The 23,886-nt window shown below is 44.0% G+C and overlaps 1 protein-coding gene across 1 annotated transcript in view; it reads left to right on the top strand.

Annotated features, from left to right (window-relative positions):
• myom3 (myomesin 3) overlaps positions 1 to 23,886 on the top strand; it is a 208,396-nt gene that overhangs the window by 28,348 nt on the left and 156,162 nt on the right. The window contains exons 3-5 of the mRNA XM_060900318.1: positions 4,262 to 4,366; positions 20,429 to 20,582; positions 23,494 to 23,651. Of these exons, the coding sequence (XP_060756301.1) occupies positions 4,262 to 4,366; positions 20,429 to 20,582; positions 23,494 to 23,651 (417 nt within the window). The remainder of the gene's footprint in view (positions 1 to 4,261; positions 4,367 to 20,428; positions 20,583 to 23,493; positions 23,652 to 23,886) is intronic.

Below are 23,886 nucleotides of genomic sequence, written 5' to 3'. Positions count from 1 at the left end.
AGTCAGCTGAGGTGGTTCGGACATCTGATTAGGATGCCTCCTGGGCATCTTCCTTTGGATGTTTTCCAGGCACGTCCAACTGGGAGGAGATCTCAGGGTAGGCCCAGAACATGCTGGAGAGATTATATACTGTATCTCATCTGGCCTGGGAGCACCTTGGGATCCCACAGGAGGAACTGGAAAGCATTGCTGGGGAGAGGGACGCCTGGAATACCCTGCTTAGCCTGCTGCCACCGCGACCCAACTTCGGATAAGCGGAAGAAGATGGATGGGTGGATGTTTGTTTTGGGACATTTTGGTTAAAAATCTCTGCTCCATCGCTTTTTAAGTAAAACCTCCACACTGAAGATGGTGTATCATGAAAATGGCTGGGTCTTGCAGTATTATATTTTTGCCATCTTTTTGCTCATTGGTATTGGAAATTGGAAAAGTCACTTAGTTTGCCTTGTAGCATTTAAATAATTTCAGTAAATTAAAAAAGCCATGCTCTGATGTTGATATCATAATTATGTATTACTATTATTACACTACATTTAGCAGGCTCGCTTATCCATTGCAACATACAACATAACCAAAGCAGTCTGGGGAGCAGTTGGGGGATTAGGTGCCTTGCTCAAGGGCACTTCAGCCATTTCTGCTAGTTCAGGAAATTGAACCAGCAACCTTTTGGTCCCAAAGCCACTTCTCTAACCATTAAGTCATAGCTTCCTCCAGTACTCCTATTACTGTATTTCAAGCTACAGATTTGTATTTGTAGCTACAGAGTTGTAGATTTGTTTGATTTTCTGGTTTCTGGTCATTTCTAAGAATCTGTTATTTAATTTAACAGTTCTGTGCTTGAGTTGAATAGTAACTCACTTCACATAAAAGCATCTGGCAAATGAATAAATGTAACAGTAATTCATCAACACCCACTAAATCAAATTTAAATGCCTCTCCTTTCAGATCCTGAAGCTATACAGTGGCAATTTTTACTCATTTCACTCTATCTATCTATCTATCTATCTATCTATCTATCTATCTATCTATCTATCTATCTATCTATCTCAAAAAATTAGAATATTGTGAAAAAGTTCAATATTTTCCATCAGTTATTTAAGAAAGTGAAAATGTTATACATTATAGACTCATTACACATAAACTAAAATGTTTCAAGCATTTTTCTATTTTAATTTTAATCAGTATGGCATACAGTACAAAAACATAAAAAAAATCTCAAAATATTAGAATATTTCATTTCAAGTTTGAGTAAAACAGTATGAACACAGTGTATCTCTTGGTCTAGTTCAATACACACAACCACAGTCATGGGGAAGACTGCTGACTTGACTGTTGTCCAGAAGATGATCACTGATGCCCTCCACAAGGAGGGTAAGCCACAAAAGGTCATTGCTGAAAAGGGTGGCTGGAAAAGGTGCACAAGCAACAGGGATGGCTGCAGTCTTGAGAGGATTGTCAAGAAAAGTTGATTCAAGAACTTGGGAGAGCTTCACAAGGAGTGGACTGAGGCTGGTGTCAGTGTATCAAGACCCATCAGGAACAGACATCTTCAAGAAAGGGGATACAACTTTTGCATTCCAAATATCAAGCTACTCCTGAGCCAGAGACAATGTCAGAAGTGTCTTATCTGGGCTAAGGAGAGAAAGAAATGGACTGTTGCTCAGTGGTCCAAAGTCCTCTTTTCAGATGAAAGTACATTTTGCATTTAATTTGGAAATCACGGTTCTAGAGTCTGGAGGAAGAGTGGAGAGGCACAGAATCCAAGGTGTTTGAAGCCCAGTGTGAAGTTTCCACAGTCTGTGATGATTTGGGGTGCCATGTCATCTGCTGGTGTTGGTCCACTGTATTTTATCAAGTCCAAAGTCAACACAGCCATCTACCAGGAGATTTTAGAGCACTTCATGCTTCCATCTGCTGACGAGCTTTTTGGAGATGCTGATTTCCTTTTCCAGCAGGACTTAGCACCTACCCACAGTGCCAAAACTACTACCAAATGGTTTGCTGACCATGATATTACTGTGTTTGATTGGCCAGCCAACTTGCCTGACCCGAACCCCATAGAGAATCTATGGGGTATTGTCAAGAGGAAGATGAGAAACACCCGACCCAAAAATACAGATACGCTGAAGGCCACTGTCAAAGCAACCTGGGCTTCAGTAACACCTCAGCAGTGCCACAGACTGATCACCTCCATGCCACACCGCATTGATACAGTAATTTATGGTAAAGGAGCCCCAACCAAGTATTGAGTGTATAAATGAATACACTTTTCAGAAGTTGGACATTTCTGTATTGTAAATCATTTTTTTGATTGATCTTAGGGAAAATTCTAATAATTTGAGATACTGGATTTCTGATTTTCATGAGCTATAAGCCATAATCATCAAAATTAAAACAAAAAAGGCTTTAAATATTTCACTTTACATGTAATGAATATAGAAATGAAAGTTTACCTTTTTGAATTAAATTATGAAAAAGGGAACTTTTTCATGTTATTCTAATTTTTTGAGATGCACTAGTGTGTGTGTGTGTGTGTGTGTGTGTATATATATATATATATATATATATATATATATATATATATATATATATATATATATATATATATATATATATTACACCGTATATACAACCCCGATTCCAAAAAAGTTGGGACAAAGTACAAATTGTAAATAAAAACGGAATGCAATAATTTACAAATCTCAAAAACTGATATTGTATTCACATAGACTTGCACATGTCTTTCAAATGTCAAAAGTGAGACATTTTGAAATTTCATCCCAAATATTGGCTCATTTGAAATTTCATGACAGCAACACATTTCAAAAAAGTTGGGACAGGGGCAATAAGAGGCTGGAAAAGTTAAAGGTACAAAAAAGGAACAGCTGGAGGACCAAATTGCAACTCATTAGGTCAATTGGCATTAGGTCATTAACATGACTGGGTATAAAAAGAGCATCTTGGAGTGGCAGCGGCTCTCAGAAGTAAAGATGGGAAGAGGATCACCAATCCCCCTAATTCTGCCCCGACAAATAGTGGCGCAATATCAGAAAGGAGTTCAACAGTGTAAAATTGCAAAGAGTTTGAACATATCATCATCTACAGTGCATAATATCATCAAAAGATTCAGAGAATCTGGAAGAATCTCTGTGCGTAAGGGTCAAAGCCGGAAAACCATACTGGGTGCCCATGATCTTCAGGCCCTTAGACAGCACTGCATCACATACAGGCATGCTTCTGTATTGGAAATCACAAAATGGGCTCAGGAATATTTCCAGAGAACATTATCTGTGAACACAATTCACTGTGCCATCCGCCGTTGCCAGCTAAAACTCTATAGTTCAAAGAAGAAGCCGTATCTAAACATGATCCAGAAGTGCAGACGTCTTCTCTGGGCCAAGGCTCATTTAAAATGGACTGTGGCAAACTGGAAAACTGTTCTTTGGTCAGACGAATCGAAATTTGAAGTTCTTTATGGAAATCAGGGACGCCGTGTCATTCGGACTAAAGAGGAGAAGGACGACCCAAGTTGTTATCGGCGCTCAGTTCAGAAGCCTGCATCTCTGATGGTATGGGGTTGCATTAGTGCGTGTGGCATGGGCAGCTTACACATCTGGAAAGACACCATCAATGCTGAAAGGTATATCCAGGTTCTAGAGCAACATATGCTCCCATCCAGATGACATCTCTTTCAGGGAAGACCTTGCATTTTCCAACATGACAATGCCAAACCACATACTGCATCAATTACAGCATCATGGCTGCGTAGAAGAAGGGTCCGGGTACTGAACTGGCCAGCCTGCAGTCCAGATCTTTCACCCATAGAAAACATTTGGCACATCATAAAATGGAAGATACGACAAAAAAGACCTAAGACAGTTGAGCAACTAGGATCCTACATTAGACAAGAATGGGTTAACATTCCTATCCCTAAACTTGAGCAACTTGTCTCCTCAGTCCCCAGACGTTTACAGACTGTTGTAAAGAGAAAAGGGGATGTCTCACAGTGGTAAACATGGCCTTTTCCCAACTTTTTTGAGATATGTTGTTGTCATGAAATTTAAAATCACCTAATTTTTCTCTTTAAATGATACATTTTCTCAGTTTAAACATTTGATATGTCATCTATGTTCTATTCTGAATAAAATATGGAATTCTGAAACTTCCACATCATTGCATTCCATTTTTATTTACAATTTATACTTTGTCCCAACTTTTTTGGAATCGGGGTTGTATTATTTATTTATTTTTTGTCTCCTAGTGATGAAGAGGCCTCCCTCTCTGAGTTCTATCCCATCATCCCTGGTGACATCATGTCTGTCAAAGAGATTCTGACGGAGCCAAAGTTCCCACGCCACAGGACATGGTACAGTGACATCTTAAACACACACAGACATCCAAAATCCAAAAATCCAAGATCATTACCAAGAATTATATTTATTACATCAATATTCTGTTGAAGTCTGTTGATCCAAATATGCTTCCTCTTGTTCTGCCTAATGGTATACTGTATTTTGTTTCATTTCTAACATGCAAGCTTAATTATCATTTGTCTCTCTGCCACACTGCTGTCGAATTGCTGTTCTCCAATCTGATTAGATCAGAAGACACCCTGCCTGTTATCCTGTAATGAATAAAGAATCTATTCAATCAAGAATACCATCTGTTAGTATTGGAACATTCATGCTTATTATCATATTATGTATTATTCTATCACTGGTAATTGGCACAAACATGTATGATAAGAAACTAAACTTTTCTAAATAGATTCTAAACTTGTACTCAACCCCATATTTGTATTTGTACCCAAGTACAGAAACATAAATGTTAGTAAAGTAATATGTCTTCAAGAAAAGCTACAGATTTCTTATTTATTGAATAGTTACAACATTTGTATGTCTGTTTTTCAAGTTAATTCACAACTGTTTAATGAACATGAAAAGGTTTTTTTCAGCAAAGATACTGTATGTACATCCTCGAAGGCACTTCCTGGCTGCTGTTTTGACATTAAACAACATTAATAAAAATTAAATATATAGCAAAATGGGAACACTACAGAATCATAAGGATTTTCCAGGGTTTAATATTGCAATTAGAAGTCAGGGATTGTTCAATAATGTTCGTGTTCATTTATTGAAGATAAAGACAAAGGCTCGCTGACTAATTTTATCCTATTTTAATCCATACTCACTTAGCTCCCAGGCTTTTCTTTTCTACAGCTTGTCACATTTGCATCCTTAATGATTGTGTGTATAAATTTGCCATCGATAAAAATCTTGCAGTCGATTTATGATCATATTTGCATGGGGTGTGTTATCACTGGAGCATCCACACCGCAATCCTGGTGGAGTCAAAGTGGAACTGAATACAAACACAAACAAGAAGAGCAACACAGGAAAAAAACAAACCGAGTCCCGGGGGGCGACTGTTTCATAGTGTGCAGCGTGTTTCCCTGAGCATCACACTTTCCAACTGAACTGTTTTGAAATGACTGAAAAGACGCACTTGACTCAGAACAACATAATATAATAACAAAACCTGCAACATGCTCTTTGTGTAGATGATAAGTAGCAAATGAATGAGGAGTCTTTCAGGAGGCTGTGCAAATGAATGTTCAAGAATAAACATGAGGATTTGCAGATGAATGAGGAGTCTGTAGAAGGGATGTGAGGAAGATTGGGGAATTTGTATGGAAGATGTGAAGGTGAATGAGGAATCTGTAGAGAGGATACGAGGATGAAAGAGAAGTGTGTAGGAAAGATGTGAGGATGAATGAGGAGTAGGGTGGTTCACAATATGATGGTATAAGTAAAAGTTTTCTAAATTTTGCCAGATCGCATTTTGCCTTGTTCCTATTGACATTGTAAACATCTGTACCAAAAATTGAGCCAATAGGATGCCAGTAAAGGGTGGCACACTTTTTCACAATTTTTAATGTTCTACATAAGAATGCGTAACTTTAGCAGAAACAGAAACTTGAACATTACAAAAATGAACAATGCAGAATGCTCGATAAGTGTGCTCAATAATAATCTCTCCCAATCTCCCTGTACTTATGCTACATATATTAGAACATTAGAACAGTTCAAACACTATATTCCATGTATGATGACCTTGTTCGCTTTGATACTTTGTCTCTGTGTTCTTGCACAATGCGGAGCAAAAACTGCTTTTGGTCTTCATTTCGCACAGATTGTTGACAGCGTTTAATAAGGGCAATGCCTCTCTCTGCACTGTCATTGATGACCTTCAAGGCATGAACTTTTTGTTGCAGATTCTCATCTGTGAGAATGGACCTCACATCATCAGGGTTACTTGTGCTGTTAATTTGGCCTTCAGTGAGAACTTCAAAGAAGTGGATCGAGCGGCGAGTGACGAGGCTAAAGATGGTAGTTGTACTGTTCTTGCGGAAGAAAGACTTGGCATCAAGTCTTTTGAGCATCTTCCCAGGGCATCTTTCAAGATTTCTCAGCATTGCCTACTTTTCTTCAGCATCAATGCAAGCATCAAAAAATGCTAGGGCGACGAGATCTGACAGATACCACAAATGTCGTGCAATGCTCTTCAGTGCGGCATCTGCAATGCTTTTATCCCATATCTTCTTTACTTCAACCATAGTTGCTGTTGTGGCCTCTGATAAAGCCTTCCCCTCTTCAATATGATAGAGGAGGTGGAGAAGCACTTGCTCCTTTGAGGGAAGGCATGCTCCTAAAATGGAAGGTAGAGGGGGCTTCTCAAGCAAGTTACATTTCTTTCTTGATGTCATTATTCCTGAAAATAGAAAAAACCGTTAACAATTTCAAAATTGTGAAAAAGTGTGCCACCCCTAAATGTGCAGCCATTGACTCCATTTTTGGTACAGATGCTTAGAATATCAATTGGAACAAGGCAAAAAGCGATCTGGCAAAATTTGGTGAAAGTCAATTTTATGAACCACCCTAATGAGGAGTCTGTAGAGAGGATGCGACAATGAATAAGAAGTATGTAGGGATCATGTGAGGATGAATGAGGAGTCTGTAGAGAGGATGTGAGGATGAATGATGAATCTGTATGGAGGATGTGAGGATGAATGAGAAGTCTGTAAGGAGGATGTGAGGATGAATGAGGAGTCTGGAGGGAGGATGTGAGGATGAATGATGAATCTGTATGGAGGATGTGAGGATGAATGAGGAGTATGTAGAGAGGATGTGAGGATGAATGATGAATCTTTATGGAGGATGTGAGGATGAATGAGGAGTCTGTAGAGAGGATCTGAGAATGAAAGAGAAGTATGTAGGGATCATGTGAGGATGAATGAGAGTCTGTAGAGAGGATGTGAGGATGAATGATGAATCTGCATGGAGGATGTGAGGATGAATGAGGAGTCTGTAAGGAGGATGTGAGGATGAATGAGGAGTATGTAGAGAGGATGTGAGGATGAATGAGGAGTCTGGAGGGAGGATGTGAGGATGAATGATGAATCTGCATGGAGGATGTGAGGATGAATGAGGAGTCTGTAAGGAGGATGTGAGGATGAATGAGGAGTCTGGAGGGAGGATGTGAGGATGAATGAGGAGTATGTAGAGAGGATGTGAGGATGAATGAGGAGTCTGGAGGGAGGATGTGAGGATGAATGATGAATCTGTATGGAGGATGTGAGGATGAATGAGGAGTCTGTAGAGAGGATCTGAGAATGAAAGAGAAGTATGTAAGGATCATGTGAGGATGAATGAGGAGTCTGTAGAGAGGATGTGAGGATGAATGATTAATCTTTATGGAGGATGTGAGGATAAATGAGGAGTCTGTAAGGAGGATGTGAGGATGAATGAGGAGTCTGGAGGGAGAATGTGAGGATGAATGATGAATCTGTATGGAGGATGTGAGGATGAATGAGGAGTCTGTAAGGAGGATGTGAGGATGAATGAGGAGTCTGGAGGGAGGATGTGAGGATGAATGATGAATCTGTATGGAGGATGTGAGGATGAATGAGGAGTCTGTAGAGAGGATCTGAGAATGAAAGAGAAGTATGTAGGGATCATGTGAGGATGAATGAGGAGTCTGTAGAGAGGATGTGAGGATGAATGATGAATCTGTATGGAGGATGTGAGGATGAATGAGGAGTCTGTAGAGAGGATCTGAGAATGAAAGAGAAGTATGTAGGGATCATGTGAGGATGAATGAGGAGTCTGTAGGGAGGATGTGAGGATGAATGATGAATCTTTATGGAGGATGTGAGGATAAATGAGGAGTCTGTAAGGAGGATGTGAGGATGAATGAGGAGTCTGGAGGGAGGATGTGAGGATGAATGATGAATCTGTATGGAGGATGAGAGGATGAATGAGGAGTATGTAGAAAGGATGTGAGGATGAATGAGGAGTCTGGAGGGAGGATGTGAGGATGAATGATGAATCTGTATGGAGGATGTGAGGATGAATGAGGAGTCTGTAGAGAGGATCTGAGAATGAAAGAGAAGTATGTAGGGATCATGTGAGGATGAATGAGGAGTGTGTAGAGAGGATGTGAGGATGAATGATGAATCTGTACGGAGGATGTGAGGATGAATGAGGAGTCTGTAGAGAGGATCTGAGAATGAAAGAGAAGTATGTAGGGATCATGTGAGGATGAATGAGGAGTCTGTCGGGAGGATGTGAGAATGAATGATGAATCTTTATGGAGGATGTGAGGATAAATGAGGAGTCTGTAAGGAAGATGTGAGGATGAATGAGGAGTCTGGAGGGAGGATGTGAGGATGAATGATGAATCTGTATGGAGGATGAGAGGATGAATGAGGAGTATGTAGAAAGGATGTGAGGATGAATGAGGAGTCTGGAGGGAGGATGTGAGGATGAATGATGAATCTGTATGGAGGATGTGAGGATGAATGAGGAGTCTGTAGAGAGGATCTGAGAATGAAAGAGAAGTATGTAGGGATCATGTGAGGATGAATGAGGAGTCTGTAGAGAGGATGTGAGGATGAATGATGAATCTGTATGGAGGATGTGAGGATGAATGAGGAGTCTGTAGAGAGGATCTGAGAATGAAAGAGAAGTATGTAGGGATCATGTGAGGATGAATGAGGAGTCTGTAGGGAGGATGTGAGGATGAATGATGAATCTTTATTGAGGATGTGAGGATAAATGAGGAGTCTGTAAGGAGGATGTGAGGATGAATGAGGAGTCTGGAGGGAGGATGTGAGGATGAATGATGAATCTGTATGGAGGATGTGAGGATGAATGATGAATCTGTAGAGAGGATGTGAGGATGATTGAGGAGTCTGAGGAGTATATGATGCTGAATATTAAAGGATTAATCAGGAACATGTGAAGCTGATTCTGAAGATGCTTAAGAATGAATGTTTGTGTGTTTCATTGTTTAGTCTACGCTCTCTCATCTCTTATGAAGTTTGTCATACTTGTTCTCTGCCATATAATTTTCTTGTGCTGTTTTCCACCATGTCTTATTTTCATACCTATTCATTGTCTCATGCAGAGGCTGAAAAATTACAGAGCACATATTTTTCTGTGTGGGAGAATGAAAGCAGAAGTTTGTGCTTGTTGAGAGGAAGTGTGTCATGAAAGTCAGACTAGGCTATTGGAGAGAGACTTGAGGGAGGAAATATGATCAAATCAAAGTGAATATTCAATCACAGCAGCAGCGTCCTAAAAGAGGCAGAGTGATCTTACACCTCAAAGACCCGCAGCTCACCTGAAATCGCTCTATTGAATGTGTAAGAACTGCTGTAATATAGCTATTCAGGATATCAGTCACAATATTTACCTGCATCACCACACACCATAAATAATGAAGTATAAAATATGTCTATATTACCACCAAAGGTCTCGGTCCACTAGCATGAACTGGTATTATTTCATCAAATAGTGAAAAAAATAATAATAACCACTACAAAATTTGACTCAAGAATACATAATTTGCAGTTGAGACTAAAAATTGCTATCTGAATTGTTAATTGTTGTCAAGCCTTTTTTTTTCTCAAAAATGAATGTCATGCCATAGTGTATAGCCTATTCAAAATGCTATGCCCGGTAGGCTAGATAGTCGTGCAATTTATTTTTTATGGTATATTAGAAAATAAAATCTCAACAACAATGTTATCAACTACTTAAAGCCTGAGGTATCATCAACTAATTCATGTACTAAGGTGAAATAAAATAACAGCAGGCAGAATTGAAAATCAGCTTGTATGAATCAGCTATAAACATGCAGTGACAAAAAATTCAGCAAGAAATTATCATTAAATATTAGACGAGAGGGAGTTAGAGGTGTCTGGGGGCTGTCTGTTAGTGCAATGAATAGGAATCTGAGGCTACAATGGCCACAGATTCACCAAAAGTGGAGAGTTGAAAATAGGGAAAAGTCACCTGGCCTCTTATCATCTTATCCAAATTGTCCATTTTTGGTAAGTCTGTGGCCTCAGATGCCTCTTTTGCTGTTGTAGCCCATCCACCTTATAGTTCAGGATATTGTGCATTCTGAGATGCTTTTCTGTTCACCATGGTTGTAAAGAGTGGTTGTTAACTCATCCGGCTGACAGGAGACGAGCTTATGCCATCACGTGTTGTCCATCATCCGTCCGGCATCGTCCACATCTCATCTCATCTCATTATCTCTAGCTGCTTTATCCAGTTTTACAGGGTCGCAGGCAAGCTGGAGCCTATCCCAGCTGACTACAGGCGAAAGGCGGGGTACACCCTGGACAAGTCGCCAGGTCATCACAGGGCTGACACATAGACACAGACAGCCATTCACACCTACAGTCAATTTAGAGTCACCAGTTAACCTAACCTGCATGTCTTTGGACTGTGGGGGAAACCGGAGCACCCAGAGGAAACCCACGCGGACAACATGAAAACTCCGCACAGAAAGGCCCTCGCCGGCCACGGGGCTCAAACCTGGATCTTCTTGCTGTGAGGTGACAGCGTTAACCACTATACCACCGTGCCGCCCTCATCCACAGGTCTGCCTGGGGTGCATATAGTTTCTACCCAAATTTACATAATTGCAATTAATAATGAAGATATGGAGTAATTGCTGGGTTTCACGTGACGTCATATGCGCCTCATTAGTTCTTCAAAACTTTAGCTGGTGGTCTACCAAAGCTCCGTTGACAAAGTGTTTGGATGGAGAAGGTGCATTGCTCGCATGATAAATACCTTACGTTTGCATTGTTTTAGGTTTTTCGAATCGATCAAGCCGTGAAACTGATAAAAATTTCTTCAGGGTTCCCCGTAAACTAATAAAAAAGGGTGAACGAACACAGGATTTCACAAAAAGACGTCAAGAAAGGTTGCTTTTGAATCTCTCACTGAAATCGAAGGGAAGCGAGTCGAAGCATGCTCGAGTTTGCAGTGATCACTTCATGAAAGGTTTGTGTCTCCCTCTCAGCTATGTCCTGAGTGTTTGCCAAGTACTATTCTTGCTATGTGTCGTTATTTTACGGTACTTTTTTGTAGTCATGAAGCGCTAAAGTCCCCAGCTGTTTCTTTGTTTACTCCTCACTCTTCACAAATTCCATATGCATGAAGGTTGTGACAAAATTCTTGCCCAGCCGTACAGTTACAATGCGCCGTGATCACTTCTCCTTCTTGTTTAACTAAGATCCAGGTCTTTAAAGGGGTTTCTGATGATCTTTGTGAATGATTTACCTGAGAGATGAGAGCCAACTCAAGTGAGAATCAAGCCAACTGTTTGTTTACACTTCAACTTGCAGCGCTTCGTTGTAAAGACGCAAAAGAAAAGTTTTAAAAAAAAACATACTTACATGGGCAAAAACAATACAGGATTCATTCAGCAGCGACTTGATCCCGAGGTCCTTTACCCAGCCACATACAAAAAAGTTGTAAGCCTCCATACTCTTCCACGCTTTCATGTGTTTTGCAGTGTAGAAGGACGTCTGCAACACCAAATAGTTCGAGATGTTGGGGAACTCAAGTGAAGGGTAGTTTTCGAGATCGTATAACAAATCCTTCTTTCCCAGACTGTAGGGGTCGATTCCATTGCACATAGCAATCTTCTGAACATATCTAAAGCGAACAGTGGCTTCTAGATTACGAGCGTACTCTGATAAGTTATCGCTAGTTGTTTGCACTACGGCAGCCGTTTAGACCACCAGCTATTTCACTTCCAGTAAAACTGCTAAGAAAAGTCACATGACTGAAACCCAGCAATTAAACCCTAATGAGCAGTTTCCACACAAATCACGTCTTCTCACTCAATTCTTCAACAATTTTGATTTTCTTTCAGGAAGGTGGGGTACCTAGGGTGCATATAACTTCTACCCAGATTTGCTTAATTGCAATTATTAATGAAGTTATGGACTAATTAAGCCTTAATGAGCAGTTCAACAAAAATCGCTTCTTCTCGGTCAGTTCCTCGCCGTTTTGGATTCTTTCTGGCAAATAGGTAGCTATTCCTAGGGTGGCTATAACTTCTGTAAATAGCTTGTATATAGCTTGCAACATTTATTGCATAAGGTGGGCCACTTTAGATCGTTCATTCTGGACTGTTAGGGTTTTGCTGGGATTCGAACCTGGTTCGTTGGTATGATGATCTAGCAAACCCCCACTAGGCCACCAGGGGGATGACTCAAATGCAGAGGCGTGAGGCGGAAGTAGAAAAAGTATCAAAAGGTTTATTTATACTATGTACACTATATACAATCCAGGGCAAAACAAAAAAACAAAAACAAAGAGTATAATCCAAAAGTTCAAAAAGAAAAAGGCAAAAATGCAAAAGCTCAGAAGATCCACAAAACACAGTCACTACTAAATCCAAAAGAAAAGCAAAGTGCAAAACAAAGAACACGGTATAGAGGAAACTGGAGATAAACATAACAGCACAAAGACTCCGTGACAAGAGGACTGAACTCAGGGGTATAAATACACAAACTAATTAAGGACACAGGTGAAGATAATCAGGACAAACAGGCAATTAACAAAAACACAAAACACAGGAACAGTGGCGGCCTCTAGAGGCCAAAATAAACATGACACGAAAAGGAAATAACAGCGGCCTCTAGAGGCCAAAACAGTCCAAGTCCTAACAGGACCCCCCCCTCTAGGAGCGTCTCCTGACGTTCCCAGGGCGATCCGGATGGGCCGAATGGAAGTCCCGACACAGTTCTTTATCTAGGACATCCCGAGCAGGAACCCAGCAGCGCTCCTCAGGACCATAGCCCTCCCAGTCCACCAGGTATTGCAACCCGCTGCGGACCCGGCGGGAGTCAAGCAGGCGATGCACAGTGAACACAGTCTGCCCCTGGAAGATGCGGGGGGGTGGGGGGTTCCTAGGGGCAGGGGCATACGTAGACGTAAGTACGGGCCGCAACAGGGAAACATGGAAAGTGGGGTTGATCCTCAGAGTCCTGGGCAACTGGAGCCGGTAGGAGACAGGGTTCACCCTGCGCACCACCTTGAAGGGGCCAATGTAGCGAGGAGCAAGCTTGCGGTTCTCCACCCGCAGCGGAAGGTCCTTAGTGGACAGCCAAACCCGCTGCCCAGGGCAGAAAGCGTGTGCAGGTCTTCTATGGCGGTTGGCCTGAGTCTGGTTGGTTCTGGAGGTCTGGATGAGGGTCTTCCTGACCTTGCTCCAGGTCTTGCGACACCGTCTCACATATTGGTTGACCGAGGGCACCCCCGCGTCCTCCTCCTGGTCCGGAAACAGAGGTGGCTGGAACCCGAATTGGCACTGGAATGGCGACAGCTTGGTGGCTGATGACTGCAGGGTGTTGTGGGTGTACTCTGCCCATGGCAGCCAGGTGCTCCACGATGTCGGGTTATCCATAGCCAGGCCTCGCAGGGTGGTTTCCAGGTCCTGGTTGAGCCTCTCCGTCTGACCATTGGACTGTGGGTGAAACCCAGAGGAGAGGCTGGCAGTGGCTCCGATGACCTTGCAGAACCCGTGCCACACTCGGGAGGAGAACTGGGGCCCTCGGTCTGAGACGATGTCCTGTGGAAGACCAAAGACTCGGAAGACATGATTGAACATAAGTTTAGCTGTTTCAAGAGCAGAGGGGAGTTTGCACAGTGGTATGAAGCGGCAGGCCTTGGAGAATCTGTCAACTATGACCAAAATGACCGTGTTACCTTGTGACTCAGGGAGACCTGTGATGAAGTCGACTGCCACGTGGGACCAGGGACGCCGGGGAATGGTCAGAGGATGCAGGAGACCCTAGGGACGCTGTCGTGGGTTCTTGGTTCTGGTGCAAACCTCACAGGACAGGACAAATGACCTTACTTCCTTCTCCATGTTAGGCCACCAGAAGCGTCTTTTCAGGAAGTCCAGGGTCCTCCGAGCTCCCGGGTGGGCGGTGAGAGGGGAAGAGTGACCCCACTGGAGAACCTTGGCCCGGGCTTGATGTGGGACGTACAAGAGGCCCGGTGGCCCCGTCCCAGGACCGGGGTCCTGGCGTTGGGCTCGTCGAACAGCCTCCTCAATACCCCAGCGGACAGGGGCCACAATCCGGGACACCGGGATAATAAGCCCAACTTCATTCTCCCTGTTAGTGGCAGAGAACAGCCTGGACAGTGCGTCAGGTTTGGTGTTCTTGGAGCCAGGGTGGTACGAGAGGGTGAAGTCAAACCGACTGAAAAACAGGGCCCACCTAGCCTGTCGAGGGTTCAGTCTCTTGGCTTGCTGGAGGTACTCCAGGTTCTTGTGGTCAGTCCAAACCAGGAATGGATGTTGCGCTCCCTCCAGCCAGTGCCTCCACTCCTCAAGGGCCAGTTTGACCGCTAGCAGTTCTCGATCCCCCACATCGTACCGGGACTCTGCAGGACTCAGACGGTGGGAGAAGTAAGCGCAGGGGTGCAGCTTTCCTTCCGAACGTTGAGAGAGCACCGCGCCGACACCACTGTCCGAGGCGTCCACCTCCACGATGAATGGTTGGGAGGTGTCTGGGAGGACCAGAATGGGTGCCGTGCAGAAGCGGTCCTTGAGGTCTTTGAATGCCTTTTCTGCCTGAGGAGACCAGACATAAGATCCACCTGTCCTTTTGGTGAGGTCTGACATGGGTGCTGCCACAGAACTGAAGTTCCTGATGAACTTGCGGTAGAAGTTAGCGAATCCTAAGAACCGCTGAACCTCCTTAACGGACTTGGGAGTAGGCCAATCCCGGACGGCCAGGGTCTTGGCAGGGTCCATTTGGAGTTGGCCTGTCCGTACAATAAATCCCAGAAAGGAGACCTCGGGAACATGAAATTCGCATTTCTGGGCCTTGGCGAACAGATTGTTCTGTAGCAGCCTCTGGAGAACCTGGCGGACATGGTGGCGGTGCTCCTGCACGGTCTTGGAGAAGATAAGGATGTCGTCGAGGTAGACAAAAACGTACAGGTTAATCATGTCCCTTAAGACGTCGTTGATTAGGGCCTGAAAAACAGCTGGTGCGTTGGTGAGTCCGAAGGGCATCACCTGGTATTCGTAGTGCCCAGACGGGGTGTTAAAGGCAGTCTTCCACTCGTCTCCCTGTCGGATACGGATGAGGTGGTATGCGTTCCGTAGGTCCAACTTGGTGAAGACGGTGGCGCCTTGGAGCAGGTCGAAAGCAGTGGACATCAGCGGAAGGGGATATCGGTTGCGCACAGTGATCTTGTTCAGGCCCCTGTAGTCAATACATGGTCGGAGCCCCCCATCCTTCTTGCTGACAAAGAAGAAGCCGGCACCAGCAGGTGAGGTGGAGGGTCGAATGAACCCAGAGACCAGGGCGTCTTTGAGGTATTCCTCCATGGCCTTGCGTTCTGGCTGAGAGAGGGAAAACAGTCTGCCATGAGGAGGGGTAGTCCCAGGGAGCAAGTCGATGGCACAGTCGTAGGCCCGGTGCGGAGGAAGAACGGTGGCCCTGCTCTTGCTGAATACCTCCTTGAGATCCCAGTACTCTGTGGGAACTTGAGATAACTCGGTGAGATCAGGGGGCTTGGCAGGAGACACAGGAGAGCTAGAGAGAAGACAAGAGGCATGGCATGCAGGGCCCCATTCCACAACCTGGCTTGTTACCCAGTCTATGCGAGGGTTGTGGCGAGTAAGCCAAGGAAGGCCTAGAATAACTGGGAACTCAGGTGAAGGAATCAGGTGCAGGGATATTTCTTCCTTGTGACCTTGAGACTGGAGGAAGACTGGAGAAGTAACTTGGGTGACTCTTCCATCACCTAACGCTTGGCCATCGAGGGCAGACACAGACAGAGGGACTTCAAGAGGTGCAGTAGGTATATTGATGCTTTGGGCGAAGTGAATATCCATAAAGTTCCCAGCCGCCCCTGAGTCTATCAAAGCTTGACAAGAGTGGACAGACTCACCCCAGGAGATGGAGACCGGGATGTAGATTCCTTGGCCAGGGAGTCCGGGAGAGAGGGTAGGCCCCGTCACAACCCTCCCTCGGCTGGACGGGGCGGTCCTTTTCCCAAGAGTTCGGGACATGATGCTCGGAAGTGACCAGGCTTGCCACAGTAGATGCAGCACTTATCCCTCCTTCTGCGCTCCCTCTCAGATGCGGAGAGGCGAGTACGACCCACTTGCATGGGTTCTGGACAGTCACTGAAGGAGGTAGATGGTTTCCAGGTAGAGGTAGGGAGGCTGGGGGGGCTCAAGGCTTGGTGGCGTTCTCTCATCCTGTTGTCCAGACGAATAGCATGTGAGATGAGGGTTTCGAGGTCACTTGGGCATCCAATAGAGGCCAGACCGTCCTTGATAGGGTCAGACAGACCATGGTGGAAGGCTGACACCAGGGCAGTCTCGTTCCATCCACTTACTGCTGCGAGCGTTCGGAACGAGATGGCGTAATCTGCGACGCTTCCTCCTTGCCGGATGGACATGAGCTTTCGGGCTGCGTCGGTACTGATGTCTGTCTGATCGAAGACCCGAAGCATCTCTTCAGAAAACAGCTGGAAGTCAAAGCACTCAGGTCCCTGTCTCTGCCAGATAGCAGTAGCCCAGGCTCGCGCCTTACCAGCTAATAAGGTTATCACAAAGGCAATCTTGCGGCGATCCGTAGTGTAGGTGGTAGGCTGAAGCTCAAAGGTGAGTTGACACTGGGTAAGGAACTCTCGGCACTCACTGTGCTTGCCGTCATACCTCTGTGGTGCAGGAAGGCTGGGTTCGCGAGGTGAAGAAGGCAGCATGGCAGGAGGCACTGGAGCAGGAGCTGGATCAGGATGAGGAGATGCAGGCAGAGATGTCAGCTGTGCCAGGGTTTTCCCAATTTGCTGAAGCAGTTCCTCATGGCGAGCAAGGGCCTCACGTTGGCTGGTGAGCGTACGTCCATGAGCGTCCATGGTCGCTCCGAAGCGTGTCAAAGCTGCCATAATTCCCTGAAGGTTGGCCGGGTAGACAGTTGAAGCAGCCTCTGCTGAGTCAGTCATGACGGAGTCTTTCTGTTAGGGTTTTGCTGGGATTCGAACCTGGTTCGTTGGTGTGATGATCCAGCAAACCCCCACTAGGCCACCAGGGGGATGACTCAAATGCAGAGGCGTGAGGCGGAAGTAGAAAAAGTATCAAAAGGTTTATTTATACTATGTACACTATATACAATCCAGGGCAAAACAAAAAAACAAAAACAAAGAGTATAATCCAAAAGTTCAAAAAGAAAAAGGCAAAAATGCAAAAGCTCAGAAGATCCACAAAACACAGTCACTACTAAATCCAAAAGAAAAGCAAAGTGCAAAACAAAGAACATGGTATAGAGGAAACTGGAGATAAACATAACAGCACAAAGACTCCGTGACAAGAGGACTGAACTCAGGGGTATAAATACACAAACTAATTAAGGACACAGGTGAAGATAATCAGGACAAACAGGCAATTAACAAAAACACAAAACACAGGAACAGTGGCGGCCTCTAGAGGCCAAAATAAACATGACACGAAAAGGAAATAACAGCGGCCTCTAGAGGCCAAAACAGTCCAAGTCCTAACACTGGACTAGACAGAGCCGGAGTGAGCTACGCCGTCATTGACGGTCTCGCTTGTAAACTTCCTAACGATTCAAACCAAGCCATACTCCTCTGATCATTCTCATCAACAAGGCATTTTTGCCAGCAGACCTGTGGCTCAGTGGATGTTTTTTTTGTTTTTCCCACAATCCTGTGAATATTGTGCATGAAATTCCTAGGAAATCAGCAGTTTCTGAAATACTCAACCCAGCTCATCTGGCACCAACATTTATGCCATGGATAAAGTCGCTGAGATTACTTTGTCCCCTAAAAAAAATATTTTTTGAAGTAAAAAAAAATGATTATAAAGGTTCGATTTACGTCACGGGCAGCACGGAGGTGTAATGGTTAGTGCTGTCGCCTCACAGCAAGAAGGTCCGGGTTCAAGCCCCGTGGACGGTGACGGCCTTTCTGTGCGGAGTTTGCATGTTGTCTGTGTGGGTTTCCTCCGGGTGCTCTGGTTTCCCCCGCAGTCCAAAGACATGCAGGTTAGGCTAACTGGCAACTCTAAATTGACCGTAGGTGTGAATGGTTGTATGTGTCAGCCCTGTGATGACCTGGCGACTTGGCCAGGGTGTACCCTGCCTTTCGCCCGTAGTCAGCTGGGATAGGCTCCAGCTTGCCTGTGACCCTGTAGAACAGGATAAAGCAGCTAGGGATAATGAGATGAGATGAATTTGTGTCACCATGCTCTGACTTTGTGACAGAGATTCAGTGGGGTAGAAACACATTCATTTAAAAATCTATACTTAAAAAAGCCTTAAGAGATTAATAATGAGCATCAGAGAATAAATGAGAAATCAAAGCACTCTGAATGAAATGGTTTCAAGTATGCACTTTCGCTAAAAATATCTGAAGCCTCCTTCACAAGAACTCCTACTGCCATAATTTCACAGAGCTTTTCTCCACTTCTCCTTGGCCTTTGAGGGTAACACAGGCCAATCTAGATTCGGAAGCATACACTCAACGACCTCTTCACAAACTCTTCAGTGATAGGTGGAAAAATATCATGCAGTACTCATCTCAGAACAGAAAAGTTCAAGCAGCTCAAATCACAGTCTATTTATTTAATGCAGTCAGAAAGAAAAATAAAGGTTTCTGGCTTGGTAAAGAAGGACCTTAAATCCTGAGTGTTCTTACCACTGGTGATTCTTTTGCCTTAGCATTCTTATCGTGTCTTATTTTTTAAAAATAGTGTCTCTCTGGTAAATTATTTTAAAAAGAAATCACATGTTAATTAGTTAAATGACATGCAATGCAAATGGTTGTGTGATCTCAGGATGGAATGGTGTAAATCAGACCTGAACTGTGAATTATGTGTTAAATAAAGAGCTCAGATTTATATATTAAAGGCACAGAGGCGTCATTTCACCAGTACTTATTTGTTGGGCAAACTTCTTACGAACACCATTATATGGGTAAATACACTCACTGGCCACTGTAATAGGAACTTTTTCTTGATTCTAAGATTCCTGTTCTTGGCTGCAGGACCGGAACCCAATGTGTTCTTCTGCTGTTGCATGCTGAGATGCTTTTCTGCTCACCACCGTTGTAAAGAGTTGCTATGAGTTGCTATATCCTTCCTGGCAGCTCACACAAATCTGGCCATTTTCCTCTGACCTCTCTTATCAACAAGATGTTTCCACCCACAGAACTGTCGCTCACTCAATGTCTTTTGTTTTTCGCACCATTCTGTGTAAACTCTAGAGACTATTGTGTGTGAAAACCACAGGACATCAGCAGTTTCTGAAATACTCAAACCAGTCCATCTGGCTCAAACCAACATCCATGCCACAGTGAAAGTCACACTTTGAGATCACAATTCTTCCCATTCTGATGTTTAATTTTAGCTCTTTTGATTTGTAATTGGCAATTAATGCATTGATCAATAAAGAGAAGAGGCCTTATGCCACTTTGCTTTTTTCTATGTTTAGAATCGGTTTGCTTGGGTGGCATGGTGGTGTAGTGGTTAGCACCGTCACCGCACAGCAAGAAGGTTCTGGGTTCGAGCCCAGTGGCCACCAGGGGCCTTTCTGTGTGGAGTTTGCATGTTCTCCCCATGTCTGTGTGAGTTTCCTCTGGGTGCTCTGGTTTCCCCCAAAGACATGTGGATTAGGTCAATTGGCTACTCTAAATTGCCCATGTCTGTGAATGGTTTATTCCCAAGCCCAAAAATGGGAGGGTTGTGGCAAGAAGGGCATCTAGTGTAAAACTGTGCTCCGATTAATATGCCATGTGGATCAGTAGGGTCCACATGGACACTGACCCGGCAATAGTGCTGGACAAGGACATCCTCAAGCTTCTTTTTTTATATAGAAAAATTAGAGATGACTTTTTTGCATCTATGTCATCTAAAGCCAAATAGTACATAATTAGTTTCCTCAGGTGTTGGTTATTTTTAGGTGACTTTATTATTTTACATATCGAACACCTCAGAATTTTTTTTCAGCATACAAGCTGCTTCCACTAACACTGAAATTCTGAGGTACAGATGTGTCTTTGCTCCTCAGGGAGGTCCTGAGGGAAACCATGGATCACGATGAGCTCCGGGAGAGGGACCAATGGACCATGTTCGGTAATGAGGCAGAAAAGGTGGAGATCGAGGTAATCAGGAACCAGCACATGGTCCGTCAACGTATGGACCGCATGGTGCTGCGTAAAGAGGTAAAGCTCAGCTCAAGGAATTTCCAGAGCCCCCTTTGAGCAAATATCACTCAATAAATGGTGGTTTTCAATCCTATAGAGAGCCTGCTGCTTCCAATGGCTCCAAACTGAATCAGTTCATGAATAGATTAATGACTTGCTAATGAGTCAAATCAGCATGGTGGTACCTCAGGAGTAGTTTGAATCCCAGTGCTCTAAAAGCTGAAAGAATATTTAATGCACAAATATTAACATTGCTAGTGATACATTAAAGTAAGTAGAAATCAGCCTGCAATGTTTAAATGAGATGAGGCTAACAGAGAAATCCCTCAAGTTTTCATTTATTATTAGCCTTTAACACATTAATTTTGTTTACAAACAGCATAATTGCAATCCAAACTTAACTTGTACTGTAATGTTAGCTTTGCTAAACTGTGGGTGGTAGAAATGGGCAACTGGACTTGCTTGAAGATTCTTGAAAACGTTTCACCTCTCGTCCAAAAGGCTTCCTCAGTTCTGTCTGACTAATAGGGAGTATCAGATATTTATCCTCTCCTGGCTCAGAATCAGAATCAGAATTCTGATGACCAGCTCATCTAAGGTGGGGTTTACATTAGACCGTATTAGCGGATCATCAGATTAACGTTTTTAAAACAATTAGTGTGCACACAGCAACACCAATACATGATTCGCGTGCACATAGCAACGCCAATACATGGATACGCTCGGCTCCGCAGGCATCCTGCGCTCCAAATCACTCCGCCCTGAACAGCGAGTGCCCTCTGGAGGGTGCGCACTCCGGCCCTGCGCAGCTCACAGAGCGCGCGAGTAAAGTGCACGAGCCACGATTCGGGACTGAGCCGCTGTGTGTGTGATCCCAGTGCATATCACTTACCACTTGCAAGTGGAAGGATGGCAAGCCTAAAGACAATCATAACTACACAATGGGCAGTATTTGCATCAGTATTTGCAGTATTTTCATACTTTTATACTCTTTAATGAAAGGTGATACAAGGCGGAAGTCCGCGCCGTTTTTCAGCAGTCGCGTTACATGACCAACGCCAGCGAATCAGGAAGGTGGATGTCACAGTGAAGTTGTCCAATGATGACGCCAGCTAGAGCTCAGCACAGCGTATCCGCGTATTCTCAATGTTTACACAGCACCGGACCAGACACGATCTAGATTGAATACGTGGACCCTGGCGGATTCCCGTTTCCCGGTGTTTCCAGGCAGTTTAATGTAAACGGACAGTGCATCCGCAAAGAAAACGAGACAGATACGGTCTAATGTAAACTTGGCCTAAGGTGTCATTGAGGCATCATGTTGGTGTGGGTCGCTGGAGGCTGGGTGTGAACGGCGAGTCATTAGGGTGATCAAAGGATTGCCCGTTAGGGTGATCAATGGCAATCTGACTCTCTCTGTCCTCCTGTGAGTCCCCGTTTTGGACGAGAGGTGAAACGTTTTCAAGAATCTTCAAGCAAGTCCAGTTGCCCATTTCTACCACCCACAGTTTACTATGACCTGGATGATTGAGGCCCTGTCCACACGGCAACGGATTCAGGTGACTCCGATACAATTGCTTATCGTTTAGGCCTGGCATCCACACAGCACCGGCGTTTTGGGTGCCCAAAATGCAATCTTTTTGAGAACGGGTTCCAGAGTGGAAAGATCTGGCAACGCTGCCGTTGTGAAGTCGTCTGGATGAGTAGAACGGATTTGTTTATGATGACGTCACAACCACATGACTGAGTGCTTCACGCCGGGTAGAAGTGTAACGAACTCGATGCGAGTTGTCAACAAATCCTATAACTTGGTTCATGAAACGCGCTTACAAAATATTTTCACTGTGAATATTTATTGTGTAATGGTGCAAAGTGAGAGAGAGAGAGAGAGAGAGAGAGGGAGTTAGGGCAGAGTCAATCCCGCCAGCAAAAATAGGGAAAAAAAGGAGCGATCTCATCTCTTCAGATGTTGGTTTTAGTCCTACAATACATTCCTCAAAAAGGGCGTAGAAGAGCAAATTAATCCATCAACGTGTAGCATTCAATTTATTCTGGACAATTAAAGACGCCGCCTTCCGCGTAGAATCATACGTCCTCCTCGCCGCCATATTGGATAGGTCAAAGCGGAGAATAAAGATTCATGTGCTGCGTTTAACTGTACCAACAGGTTTACCGTCCAAACGAGATCACATGGGATTACCTTTCACAGGTGAGAAACAACAAATTAATCCATCAACGTGTAGCATTCAATTTATTCCGGACCATTAAAGACACCGCCTTCCGTGTAGAATCATACGTCATCCTCGCCGCCATATTGGATAGGTCAAAGCGGAGAATAAAGATTAGCTGCGTTTAACTGTACCAACAGGTTTGCTGTCCAAACGAGATCACATGGGATTACCTTTCGCAGGTGAGACTGGAAAAATACTTTTCATTGTATTTGGTCATTATAATGTAATTTTACGAACAGATTTTCCTGACTTTGTGGCTAATATGAAGTCTCGCGCATAATAGTTTATGCGCATGTGTCCTTACTTCTTCTATTGTTCTGGTGTCTCCGAAGGGACCGTCTTACAGCGCCCCTAGAGGTGTGGCATGTGTATTGCATCGTTTTCAGCAAGCGTTGCGTTGCCATATGGACCTGATATTTTACTGATCGTTGCCCATTTGGACGCGATATATTTTTAAATAACATCTCGTTGCCGTTGTCGTGTGGATGTAGCCTGAGAATCTTCACAGATATGTTAGCTTTGCTAATTATTCATTAGACTTATTAAAACAAGATCTTGCTTACCAGATCCTCCCTTTTCCCTCAGTTCATTGATAGCTGTACTCCTCTCCAAGCATTCTTCCTTCGTCCTCCATCCTCCTGTCTCTCTGTGACTCTCACAGGCCATCACTTTGATCAAATATTCATCTTCACCCTCAGGCAAAAAGGAAGATTTCAACATACCTGAAGTTTCTGGATGATTTGAGCATGAAGACTCCAGATTTTTCCATTCCTCTTCGTCCCCACACCGTCTGGGAGGGAATGGCTGTCAAACTGTCCTGCACTGTCGAGGGTTGTCCATCACCACACATTACCTGGTGAGGGACTGTAGCAAGCACATTCAATTTACATAACCAAAAATGCAAAAGGTTCTTTAGTGATACTGGATATGGATGGAAGTCTGGGAAAATCTGTTAGATGTTACTGCGAATGACTTCTGCCAACTTTGACACCTCAATTTTAAGAAACCATGAATATACACTTCCAGAAAATAAAGTATATTATTGTATCTTTGGGGGTAAAATGGCTTGTCACTGGGGCAGTACCCTCTCA

The sequence above is a fragment of the Neoarius graeffei genome, chromosome 19 (assembly GCF_027579695.1).
Source record: "Neoarius graeffei isolate fNeoGra1 chromosome 19, fNeoGra1.pri, whole genome shotgun sequence".
Taxonomy (NCBI): Eukaryota; Metazoa; Chordata; class Actinopteri; order Siluriformes; family Ariidae; genus Neoarius; species Neoarius graeffei.
This window is presented reverse-complemented; position numbering and strand designations above follow the sequence as displayed.